General features: G+C 46.0%; 1 protein-coding gene and 1 pseudogene across 8 annotated transcripts in view; both read left to right on the top strand.

The window, feature by feature from the left end:
• CAMK2G (calcium/calmodulin dependent protein kinase II gamma) overlaps positions 1-12224 on the top strand; it is a 56262-nt gene that overhangs the window by 36470 nt on the left and 7568 nt on the right. For 5 of the 8 annotated variants that reach the window (XM_090278232.1, XM_090278230.1, XM_090278231.1 and 2 more), the window contains 3 exons: positions 8737-8805; positions 9964-10008; positions 11759-11807. In XM_090278232.1, coding sequence (XP_090134358.1) covers positions 8737-8805; positions 9964-10008; positions 11759-11807 — 163 coding nt within the window. Of the gene's footprint in view, positions 1-6567; positions 6601-8736; positions 8806-9963; positions 10009-11758; positions 11808-12224 lie in introns of all 8 variants that reach the window. The other 3 variants (XM_090278234.1, XM_090278233.1, XM_090278237.1) reach the window with 2 other exon arrangements.
• LOC150010304 (large ribosomal subunit protein uL11 pseudogene) lies at positions 4931-5516 on the top strand (annotated as a pseudogene).

Here is a 12224-nt window from a genome sequence, read left to right as displayed (position 1 = left end):
GGAAAGAACCGACAATCAGTCAACATAGTATTTAATAAGTACCTATCCAGCCCAGTGTTGCACTCAGTTCTAGGGGCACACAAGAGGTATAGGAGGTAATACTTTAGGAAGAGGTGATGCTTTCATCTAGCTTTAGGAAGTTGCAAAGTTAATTAAAGAGGAAGTGGACACACCCGGAACCAGCTAAGCACTAAATGGTATATGGTACTGGTATATGAGATGGTTCAGTTCAAGAAGCTTCTGGGCAAAAGCTTATTAGAGAAAGCTTAAGGAAGTACGAAGATTGGAACCAAGTTAGTAATTGCCTCTAGAGAATGGGATTGGAGGTGAGGACAGGGTAAAGAAACACACCTTTTGATTTTTACTTTGTATACATGTGTTTTTTCTAAAATGAGAATGTATTGTGTAATGTAAGAACAACAAAGTACTTTTGATTCTGTTATCCATATTGATGTTTTCAGCCCAACTGGATCATGGGATGTATGGTAGAACGATGTCAAAACTATAGCTGGATTGGTCTGGTTGGGCAGAGGAATTGGAGGTTTGTATGTTAGACCAGAGGAAACAGTAAAGGCCACTGAGCAAGGAAGCTATGGTAAGAGTGATGGTTTTGAAAGGGTGAATAGAAGAATATTAAAGACTAAATGTGGTGGCATCAATTTGGATTTGTTATAGTCTGGGTGCAGGATGAAGAAAAGGTGGTTATAAATAGAAAGGGTTAATATTCAGAATGCCCATTGGAAGAGCATAGGCACCAACCAATCATAATAGGTGTTGCCTATGAGTAATTAGTCTAGCTGTTCCCATGCTAGGCTCTGATTAGATACTAGCTCTGATCAGAGGTGTGTCAAAGGAAGGAGGATTTAAAAAGGATCCATCAATGATAATATCAAAGTTCTTGAATGTTGAATAACTGGTGGTACCTCTGCTGGAAATGGGAGTAGTTGTGAAGGAATGCCTAGCTTGGAGGAAAGAGAATTGTTTTGACCACATTGAGATTGAGAAACAGGTGGAGATCTGGGTGGAGAGGTCTTTAAAGGTGCTGGGAAATACTTGGTGTAGCCCAGGGAGGAAGTCAGTACTGGAGGAACAAATGGGGGCTCACATGAGTGAATCACATGAGTCCACTTACTCAGACAACACTGTGCCTCAGGAGCTGGGAAGGCAGCAATGTACGCCACCCTTTCAGTGTTCACAGTGGGAGAGAGACAGGGAAGCCACCAGTTCTGTGCACTCTGTTAAGGTTTGTGAGGAGATGAGCATGGGGCAGGTGCTACGGTGCAGAGACAAGCTTCAGAGCCAGAACAGAAAGTTTCCTGAAGGAGACAGCCCATGAGCTGAGTTTGAAGGATTACTTGGATTTTGCCAGGTGAGGGAGGAAAAGAGGAGGAAGAATACTCCAGACAGAGGGAACACACGTGTGAAGATACACAAGAGTGAACAGGATGATGATTCTAAGAACTTTAGTACCTTCTGTATGGCTGAAGCAAAGAGCGATTGCACAGAATAGGACCTGAAATAAAGCAGTGACAGCTGAGATGGTGATGAGAGGATGACTAAAATAGCCATTAAGGAACACGTTTCTAGAAGAACTTTCTAGATGCTGGCCCCAAGGATGACTATCAGGTGCAGCCATATAAGATTAGCCTAAGGAGCTAATTAAAAAACACAGATTCTGGGATCTAACCTGGAATTCAGATTCAGGAAACCCTGGTTGGGAGGTAAAATCTGAGTTTTAATAATACTCTTCTTTCTCTTATGAGTCCAAAGCACATGAAAGATTGAGGTTTGATAAAGGCAAAATTTTGGGGTTATCTGTTATTAAGGAGCTGGAAAAGGAGAGGATCAACAAAGGAAATGCAGAAAGAATGAAGAGGTAGGGGAAGAACAGAGGTATGGAACAACGTTGTACCTTCCAGGAACATGGAGGGATCCAGGGCTAGGTGAACAGAATCATTAGCTTGCTTTTAAATGAAAACATATGCAGGGAACCCATCCCAGTGTTGGACCTGATGTGCTCAGTAAATGAGTTTGATTCTTTTTTTTTTTTTTTTTTGAGCAGTAAAGCAAGGCCTTTATTAATGAGTCTGCAGAGCCGGGCGCACCCTCACAGCCAGGAGAATGCGCCGAGTTTGATTCTTGAGAAAAGACTTGGAATATAGTGGTGGGATCAGTGGCTAAGATGCAAGTGTTTAAGAATGACCAACCAAAATTAAAAGGCCAACAACAGACAGGTTGGGGAAAACAATCACAACGGAGTGGTGGAAGGGGTTAATATTATTTTTATACAAAAGAGCTTTCTCTAATAAATAAGAATCTCCCCTAAAACCCAGTAGATTATGGTCAAAGAAAAAAAACTGATCATTGGAAAAAGGAAGTAGAACTGGTTCACAAATGTGGATGTTGAGTCTCACTAGTATCAGAAAAATGCAAATTGAAACAAAGTGCAATTTTTGACTCTTAAGTTAGTGATAAATCAGAATGCCCTTTTGTAAAACAACCTGTGTGTTAAAAATCATAACAGTGCCCCTACCTTTTTTATCCTTTAATTCTGCTTCTGGGAATTTATCCTAAAGAAATAATTCAAAATATGGAAACACTGAAAGCAGGAAGAAGTTCAACTTGAAATTATTTATAACTGAAAAGATTAGAGATGATCTCAAAAGCCAGTAAGATAACAACTAAACAATAATGGGAAATCACTAAACAATAATGGGAAATAATAAACCATTGCAAAGTTATTAATTGTCATGACTATACAGTGAAAGAAATTTTTATATGTAGTGGGATATAAAGCAGTAATACTCTACTATCTAAATTTTGTTTTAAAAAACAATACGTTTGTAGATTATGTTCAGTATATAATATGTGGATAAAAAAATGAACTGGAAGGAAACCCACTGAAGTGTTAATAACTTCACTGGGAGATGGGAATTTGGGAAACTTTTATACATTTTTTTGTATTTTCTACATTTTTCACCTAGATGGTGCATTACTTTGACGATCAGAATAAAAATTAAAATATTATTTATTTTAAAAGTAAAGCAGTGGCCAAGTAGCTCATTTGGTTGGAGTGTCATCCCAATACACCAAGGCTGTGGGTTCAGTCCCCTGTCAGAGCACCATACCAGGAGCAACCAATGAGAGTATAACTAAGTGGAACAACAAATTTATCTCTCTCTCTTTCTCCCTTTCTCCCCCTCTCATCCCTCCCTCCCCCTCTTCCTCCTGCCCCTTCTTCCTCCCTCTCTCTCTAAAAATCAATAAATAAAAAACATTTAAAAAGTAAAGCATAAACTTGTATATAGCTAATAATGCTGTTTTTAAATTGTATAAGAAAAAAGACTGGCAAGAGTGATAAGATTATGGGTGTTTTCCCCCTCTTTTCTGTTTTCAAATCGCTTGTAATGTGGCTGCAATACTTTTATAATCAGGAACAAGTATATGACATTTAATGACGTGGTTGGATGAAAGCAAGATGTGTGGGGTTCGACTTTTCTGGGCCCTCCTGAAAATTGAGATGATAACCTGAGTCATGAGGGAGACATGTGAAGTTGCTCAGATGCTGAGCTGTCAGCATCTTGGATCTCTCTTTTACCCCATCCTCTTTTCACACTCCTCCTTCCCCAGTTCCTACTGCCTATGGTCAGTCCATGGAGTGGTTTCCTTCTCACTGTCCAGAAGCTTTCACAAGATGCTTGAGTATTAGCATCCATTTGAGCGGCGAGTCTACTTCGTGGTCTTCAACTTGGAGGCTTCAAGTTCTAGTTAGGTTTCTTTGACTGTGGATGCCAATGACTCAGGGTCTATGGAAGAAGGAGAGCCACTTGTTAGGACAAGACTTGAGGGGCCACAAACTCTCAGATCCCTAGAGGTCCCTAGCTGAGGACCACCTGTGTGTTCTGCTAGACCCAGGCCAGAATGGACATCCAATATTAAAAAAAAAAAAGGAAGGAAAGAAAGAAGAAAAGGACATAGATATTTCCTTAAGTGCTGTTTGAATATTTAGGTATGTAAAGGAGGCTGGAACCCTTTTCTGGCTTAAAGTTTTAAATAATTTTTAGACATAAGTGATACATGGTCTTTTAGAAATGATCTGGTGTTTAAGCAGTGCTGCAGTGTGCTGGCTGAGAGGGAACCCAGCTGTGCATGGCTGCCGGCAAAAAATCCTGAAAGGCTAGAGAGAGGAATTGAAAAAAGTGCTGGCCTAGGAGAAATTAACTCTTCAGTAGAAAAGGATCATCTCCAGTTTTCATGCAGGACACTTTAGGAAAAATCCAGCTAGGAGAAAGTTGGGGACTTAGTCCTCATTAAGTGAAGCAGACAGCTGGAAGTGCTCTCCCTAAGGCAAGGTCCAGGTAAAAGCAACCTGCAATCAGTCACCTTTGAGGACAAGCCCTGAAAATCAGGAGAGAAGACTGGGTCTGGTTTGTGCCCCTGCAGAGTTTCACTTATCTGATCCTGGGCAAGTTAGAAACCTGTGCTCTGCTTTTGCCTGGGGGAAAACCAGTCAGCAAACCTAGTGCAACTCAGTTTGTTGATCATATGCTAACTCTAAGGTATTCTGCTAGGCACCATGAAGATTACAAAGATAAATGAGATATGGACCACCTTCCTTCAAAGTGGTAACATTCTAGTTGGATAAAGGGAAGGGATACATGTGAATGCAAGGCAACGCCTTCTTTTTGAGGGATGATTTTGAAAGTAAAATCTCATATATTTCGGCATATATAAAAGGCTAATGCATAAGAGTCCTAATTATGTTTAGGCTTTTTAAAAACTTAGATTGAATTCTAAATTGTGGACCATTCTTTTAAATACTTGTGATCTCCCTCTTTTTTGAATATAATACAGTCCCAAAAATATCTTCTAAACTGGAGTGTCATGATATCCAATGTAGTTGAAAGGTTTTATGGTCCTGTGGCTTTCAGCTTGGAGGAGGTTGAGGTGCAGCTTTCTTTGGTTGGCCCGAACCCAGGTTCATCCTACACCAGCTACCTCCACCATGCCGCCAAAGTTCACCCCCAGCAAGATCAAAGTTGTATACCTGAGGTGGACTGGTCGGGAAGGCAGTGCCATGTCTACCCTGGCTCCCAACATTGGCCCTTTGAGTCTATCTCCAAAAAAGGCTGGCGATGGCATCTCCAAAGAGATGTATCAGTGACAGGAAGGGTCTGAAGGTTACAGTGAAACTGACCCAGACTGAGATAGTGCCTTCTGCCTCTGCCCTGATCATCAAAGCCCTCAAAGAACCACCACGAGACAGAAAGAAGCAAAAAAACATTAAGCACAGTGGAAATATCAGTTTTGTTGAGATTGTCAACATTGCCCAACACATGAGGCACCGATCTTTAGCTAGAGAACTCTCTGGAACCATTAAAGAGGTCCTGGGGACTGCCCAGTCTGTGGGCTGCAATGTTGATGGCCACCACCCTCGTGACATCATAGGTGACATCAGCAGTGGTGCAGTGGAGTGCCAGCTGGTTAAGAACTACAAAGGAAAAGATTTCAATTAAAGATCATTTGACAACAAAAAAAACAGAGTGCCAGCCTCTTGAGGGCAGGAATATTTATCTGACATGTTAACTGTGCCTGGAACAGTCCTCAGTAAGTACTTTCTGGATATTGCTAAATGTATATCCAATAGTCAAACACCAGACAGACATGGTCCAAGGGGACTTCTGTCTCCCAGCCAGCTAATTATAAAATTCTTAATTACCTTTCACCTTTCAGACACAGTCTTCCGAGATGTACATTCACTGTTCCATGTGGTTTTTATTTTTATGCTTTTTTCACATCTGAACATAAAGTCCATGAGCATCTGGTTAAAGCTGAGAAATCACTGCTTTCAGCATTCCCCATGAGTTACATCTCTCTCTGTCTTTGTGATCACTGTACTTTTAATCACGGGCACTCCTATTTTCCCATTTCCCACTAATTGCAAAATTCAAGGAAACGTTGAAGTCTTATAAATGAGGGTGACCGTACCGATAAAGAAAGGGATGCCAGAATTTGTTAGATGATTTTCAAAAGCTCAGTATCTATCCAAAAAGTTTGGGGTGGGGGCAGCAAAATAAGTTGAGGTTCAGAAGTCAAATGTTATTAATCTGAGGATGGCCTACAGCATCTTTTACTAATTTACCTGGTAGCTGCTCACCCTAATTTCAGGCAGACCTAGTAATTAGAGCAAATAACCTTATAGGTGAGCTAGCTTTATAAGCCCCAAACCTGTAAATTTGCAGCAAATGTTAAGTACCCTCACAGACTTGTGACTTAATCTCCTCAAGACGCTTTCTCTGAGCAAGGCTGAGACATGTCAGAATATACTAAATATGCTTGTGAACCTGACCATGGTGAAGGAGTTCTTCCTCTCCCAGGGTCTGGAGGCCCTGGTGTGCCTGGCGGTCTAGGTGCCATTTAACCCTTCAGGTGCTGGACTCCAGGTCTCCTTCTGCTCTTTTCTCCTGACACAGAGCCTGTGCTGGTGCACTAACCTGCAGCGTCTCTGTGCTTCTCCTCTTACCTCCTCTTTCCCGTTCTCTTTCCCTTTTGCTGTGGTGTGTCCAGAAAAGGAAGTCGAGTTCCAGCGTGCACCTGATGGTGAGCCTTGCCTGCCCACCCATCCGCCCACTCCATGCTGCCTGTGCCCGCCTGCCAGCCACGCAAACCCATTCTGCCATGTGCGTGTGCTTCACTCATTCTCACTGCATGTCTGTGCCGTGTGGGCAGGTGTGGCCTGTCCTGCCAGGCGGGGGCCATTGCCCAAGGGCCCCCAGTGGCCTAAAAAGTGGGCATTGGAATGTGTGGATTGGCACCCCCTGCTGCCAAACTTGGACTCCTCCAGCAGCCCAGGGCAGAAAGTGAAGCTGGCAGGGACTTGGGGCCAGGTGGCAAGCACAGGGAGAGACCCTCACTTGCCGGTCGCTCAGGAGGAGAGGCCCTGCTCCCCGGGCACAAACAGCCACTTTCTACAGACTAGCAGCCAGTGAGCATCTGTGTGGTGGGCAGAGGAGCTGGGTGGAGGCTCATAGCTCTGAGCCTTACTTTCCCGGCCCTTTTCCTGGTGCAAGTGCCCATTAGTGGTGCCCAAAGTTTAACCTTTCCACCCAGCCCTCAGGGAAAGCAACTGAAAGACTACAGGGAACGCATCTTCTTTCTCATGAGATGCAGGGCACCAAGAGGAACAGAGCAGCCTAAATCATTATGAAACCGCCCATTAAAGCCAGAGGTGGGGCAACCTGGGTGACATCCCAGCCCTCTACAGATATGACAGGTTTTACAAACACCCTGGAGTCCTTGCACCATGCCAGAGTCTTAATCTCAGCTGGGCTTTGCAGGGAAGACAACCTTAGGCAATCAGCCCCACACAGGAGGTCAGTGTAAACAGCTGAGCTGGGAGGGCTCTGCTCCTTCCTGGTGGGAATGGAAGAGAGCAGGGCTCACGTGAGATTAGATCCATGTTCTGACTACTCCTGGGATCCCTCTTCTCCAGCCTGCAGAGTTCAGTGAAGTCTTCTAGCACTTGGTTCCTGGTTAGAGGTTCCATGCCTAGCCCCTGGTTTGGGGATGTCTCAGCAAGCTAAGGGTGGGTGACTTCAGGTGTGGTACATGGGGCTGTAAAAGAGGCCTGCAGGCTAGAAGAAGAAAAAAAAAGTCTGGACATCTTCCTGCATGTATGTTCTCATCTGCGCCCTGTGCGAGGACGGCAGCCACTCATTTGTCTCTGTGCCTGTCGAAGAACTTGCAGGCATCAGGCTGTTTCTCAGTGGCCACCAGCTCTGCTGGGACTCCTAGTGAGACTGAGCCCATGGGCTAGGGGATCGTAAGAGGCAGGGAGCATCCATACAACTCCCCGCCTTAGACCTTGGCCTCCTTTCTTCCTTGCCATTTCCCTCCACCTCCCTTGCTCAGTGCCACTCAGTGTAACATTTTGAAAGACAAGAAGGCCTCCTGGTGGTCTCTGCTGTCACACTGTTGGCTGCACGTCAGCCTACTCTTTCCTGGGAGTTCGGTTCTGGGACTGCAGCCACAGCCCCAGCTGGATTCACCTGCCCCTCCTTGGAGCTCTGTCCTTGCTGCCAGCCGACCAAATCCAAGAGTTATCAGACAGGAAGGCCCACAGCATGGTCCTGTCTCTGCTCCCTGGCGTCAGTAGATGCATTTTGTAACCAAAGTCAAATTCCACCCCTTTTCCTCTCTGGACACCAACTCCTGGGTCAGGTTTTCTTTCTCTTCTTGTTCCTCTTCTTTACAGATCAGGCTTTAAGCTGGTGTTTTCAGGGAAGGAAATAAATGCAAGGGGCAGGTTAAAAGGGCAGCAGGAGACTCCTCACAGATAGGAGACCCAGAGTTTCTGAATTGTGTTCTGCTTTCTTATAAACCACCTTCCTTTTTCCCTTGTAAAATGAGAAGATCCTGAATTTCTTTGGGTGAAGTATGCTTGTGCAGCGACATGGCATCTGGCATAAGCAGGGATTTCTGGAGAGACACTTTAAAACAAGCCCTTCGGCTGGTCCCACCTTGAGGATGCTTCCGGAGCTACGTGTCTGGACCCCTCCGAATACTCCTCTCCTTCGATCATCTCTCCAACCATTGCTCCCATTAACACAGAGTTACAGAGGTCACCTCAGCCCCAGCTCCTCTAGGCCAGGCCAGGGGGCAAGGGAGGTCTGGGAGTCAAACCGGAGCTGCTTTGGTGACTCTAGAGGAACTAAACCATCTGTTTTCTTGTCTCAGCCACAGAGCAACAACAAAAACAGTCTCGTAAGCCCAGCCCAAGAGCCCGCGTCCTTGCAGACGGCCATGGTACCTCCTGACTACGGCTTCTCCGCCCCTGCCCCTGGCTGCCTCCTGCTCTTTCCTGCTTCCTCTTCTTGCCCTCCCTCCCAGGGCCTCTTTGGCCCTTTTCCTTTCTCAGTCTCTGTAGAGCAGGCTTCTTTGTGTACTGTCCCTTAGGCCCCTTCCCCTCTCATTGTCCCGCTTGACCGTGCTCCTTCCCGCACGGCAGAACTGCTGCTCCTGCTCCTTTTGCTGTTGTGGGGGGAGGAGTGATCAGGGTTCCCAGCTAAACCTCCCAGCCCCAGGCTGGGCCCCCAGTGGGTCTGCTGTGGGGGCCGGGAAGGTGAGTTGCTTATAAAAGAAGAGAGTAGGAGCTTTCTTGGGACCTGTACATCAGTTCTTTGAGACCTCCTTATAAAATCTGCCTCAGCCTCTCCTTTGCAAAGCCATGAACAGGAAGGAGGGCTGGGGCTCCCCACTTCTGGATAGTGCTGAGCTCTGGGTTTCTGGAGAGCCCCATGCTGCCTGTGCTGTCTCAAGTTTTCTCTGGGTTTGTCCAAGGGGCACTGTGTGCTCTCAGAGCTCCCTCTGCTAGTGATGGCTAACTAGAGTTCGCAAGGGCATGACTAGGAAAGGGGGCGGGGGTAATTGTGCCTGCTGCTCCTTCTGCTTCCTGTGGACCCTCATGCTGCCTGACATGGTGATGTTCAGGAACTCTGGTGAAGGCAGAAGGGTGAAGCAGGCAATTCTCTGTGCTCAGCTTGTTGAGGGGCACCCTGGAAATGTTTGTCCATTGTCCCTGCTTCCTGCATACCCCTTGATGGACAGTGTTGGCGGGGCCCAGCCTGTGCCCTTAGCCCATAGCTCCTCCAGCATACTTGTCCCATGGGGAAAGAAAACTCAGAATTAGCAGGAATCAGGGACAGCTTCCTGGTGCCTGCTTCCCTTAAGTGCCAGGCCTCTTTCTTACCAGCCAGTGCTGTCCCCTAAATGTGAGGCTTCCCAGCTACCTAGCACCTGGTTGAGTCAAGACATTTTGTCTTATGAGAATGGCTGGTGGGCCAGCCTCCTCTGGGGTCACCATAGAGGTCTCTGAGGGTACTGGGGTAGGGGTGGGGGTCCCTCAGCAAAGAGCAGTAAACCTATCCCCAAGGTCCGGAGGGTAATTTTCATCTTCTCTCACAGGAGCCACAAACCACTGTGGTGCATAACGCTACAGACGGGATCAAGGTGAGTGGATCCTGAGCCTGTCTTCCTGCTTTCTGTGTCAGCAGGAAGCCAGTGGGCTGAGCCACAGGGTCTAAGGTCCCTGCAGGTGGCAGCCTGCGAGCTGTAGGTCAAGGCTCAGGTGCTGCAGAGGCTAAGCTGTTTGTTACTCCATTCTTAGTGATCCTGAGCTGAGGCTCTACAGTCAGACAGGCCTGGGTTTGAATGTGGGCTCTGGGCCATTGGATAAGTCGCTCTACTGCTCTGCACCTCAGTTACCATATCTGCAAATTGGGGATAATAGTATCAGGATTTTCCTCCATGACTTGTGAAGTTTAAATGGAAATAAATGTTAGCTAGAAAAAAGCGGAGCAAGAATATAATCAGACCCTAGAGCAGTGGTTCTCAACCTTCCTAATGCCGTGACCCTTTAATACAGTTTCTCATGTTGTGGTGACCCCCAACCATAAAATTATTTTCGTTGCTACTTCATAACTGTAATTTTGCTACTGTTATGAATCGTAATGTAAATATCTGATATGCAGGATGTATTTTCATTGTTACAAATTGAACATAATTAAAGCATGGTGATTAATCACAAAAACAATATGTAATTATATATGTGTTTTCCGATGGTCTTAGGCGACCCCTGTGAAAGGGTCATTTGACCCCCAAAGGGGTCACGACCCACAGGTTGAGAACTGCTGCCCTAGAGCATTCTCCTGGGCCCCACCCTTTATGCTCTCAATAACCTTATCTCCTTTTCGCTATCAGTAGCAAATATTTATTGAGCCCCAAACCATCTGTGGCTTTGGTTTACGCAAGTGACAAGATAAAATCCCTCTCCACTGGTGTACGGGAGGTAGATAAACCAAAAAACCCAATAAATAAGATCAAATCCAGTTGTGATAAGTGCTATGGAGAAAATGGCACAAAGTAAAGTCAGAGAGTGGTAGGGGAGATCCTCCCTCAGGAGGTGACATCTGAGCTACACAATGGGAACAAGACAGCCAGGCAGACTTGGGGGCAGAGTGCCCTAGACAGAGGGAGCTGCGAGTGCAGGGCTTGGCATGTGTACAGAATGAAGAAATAGAAGAAATCCAGCAGAGCGCAGAGCACAAAGAGCAAGGGGTTGAGGACCAGGGTGGCAGGAAGGTGATGATTTTGGAGAAGCAGGCTGGGCCTGCTACGTAGAACTTTTTATAGGAGTTTGCATTTTATTCCAGCAGCAACAAGAAGCTGTTGGAGGTTCTCAGCAGGGGAGTGATACAGTCTGATAGACTCTTTGACAAACCTCTGGCCATGTCATAGGCAAGAACTTTAGGGAAGAGGCAAGTGTGGAAGCTGGGAGACTAGGATGTGATTGTAGTAGTTCAGATGCCAAATGTAACTTGGACTCAGGTTGTAGCTGTGCTTTTGAAGAGGTAAGATGGAATTTATATTGGAGGTAGGACTACAGATTTGATTTTAGATTGCATAATTGATATATGGGGGAAAGAGGAAAAAAAGAATCAACCTAAAATAAAACCTAGGGGATGACTATAGATTTAAACCCAAATGATGGCATAGATAGTGCCATTTACTGAGTTGGGGAGGACTAGGGAGGGAGTTTGGGAGTCCAGAGTTTTGTAAGAGTCCGATGGAAGGGTAGAAATAGAACTTTCTATGTTCCTTCTACCTCCTGTAGGAGCACATACTCTACTTCTGTCCTGCTTAGTTCCTCTGGTTTTCCAAGGGCTTGCGAACTTAAAAACATGTTCCTTTTGGCCTACAGGGCTCCACAGAGAGCTGCAACACCACCACAGAAGATGAGGACCTCAAAGGTAGGTGCTGGCCCTTACTGGGGAGAGGATGCCAGCAGTGTCCCAGGTACCTTAGCTCCAGTGGAGCTCCTGCCTTACCTGCCCCCCAGAACTGAGATTGGTGGCACCTTTTATACCTCAGAAGAGGGCTTGGCATAAAGCTAATTTCCGTGGGCCAAAATATGAGGCCCCTATCTGTTGTGTCTGGGCTAGGCAAGAGGTGTCTCTCTCTTCTTTGACCCAAAGACTGGTGTAGCTAAACTAGAGTTGTCCCTGAGCCTGCCCAGGGCCAGGGCTCAGAGAACTGTTCCTGGTGCTGATAACGATGTGACATCCCAGAACAGGGACACCTTGAGTCCCTGCATAAGTAGCGCACAAATGTCGTGAGTCATTAGTAGGGTGACCAGTTGTCTCAGTTTCCCCAGAACTGAGGTGACT

This window comes from Furipterus horrens, unplaced genomic scaffold (assembly GCF_987537825.1).
Source record: "Furipterus horrens unplaced genomic scaffold, mFurHor1.1.pri manual_scaffold_5, whole genome shotgun sequence".
In the NCBI taxonomy this organism is placed as follows: domain Eukaryota; kingdom Metazoa; phylum Chordata; class Mammalia; order Chiroptera; family Furipteridae; genus Furipterus; species Furipterus horrens.
The sequence above is the reverse complement of the archived record's forward strand: the minus strand, read 5'-3'. Positions and strand labels throughout refer to the sequence as shown.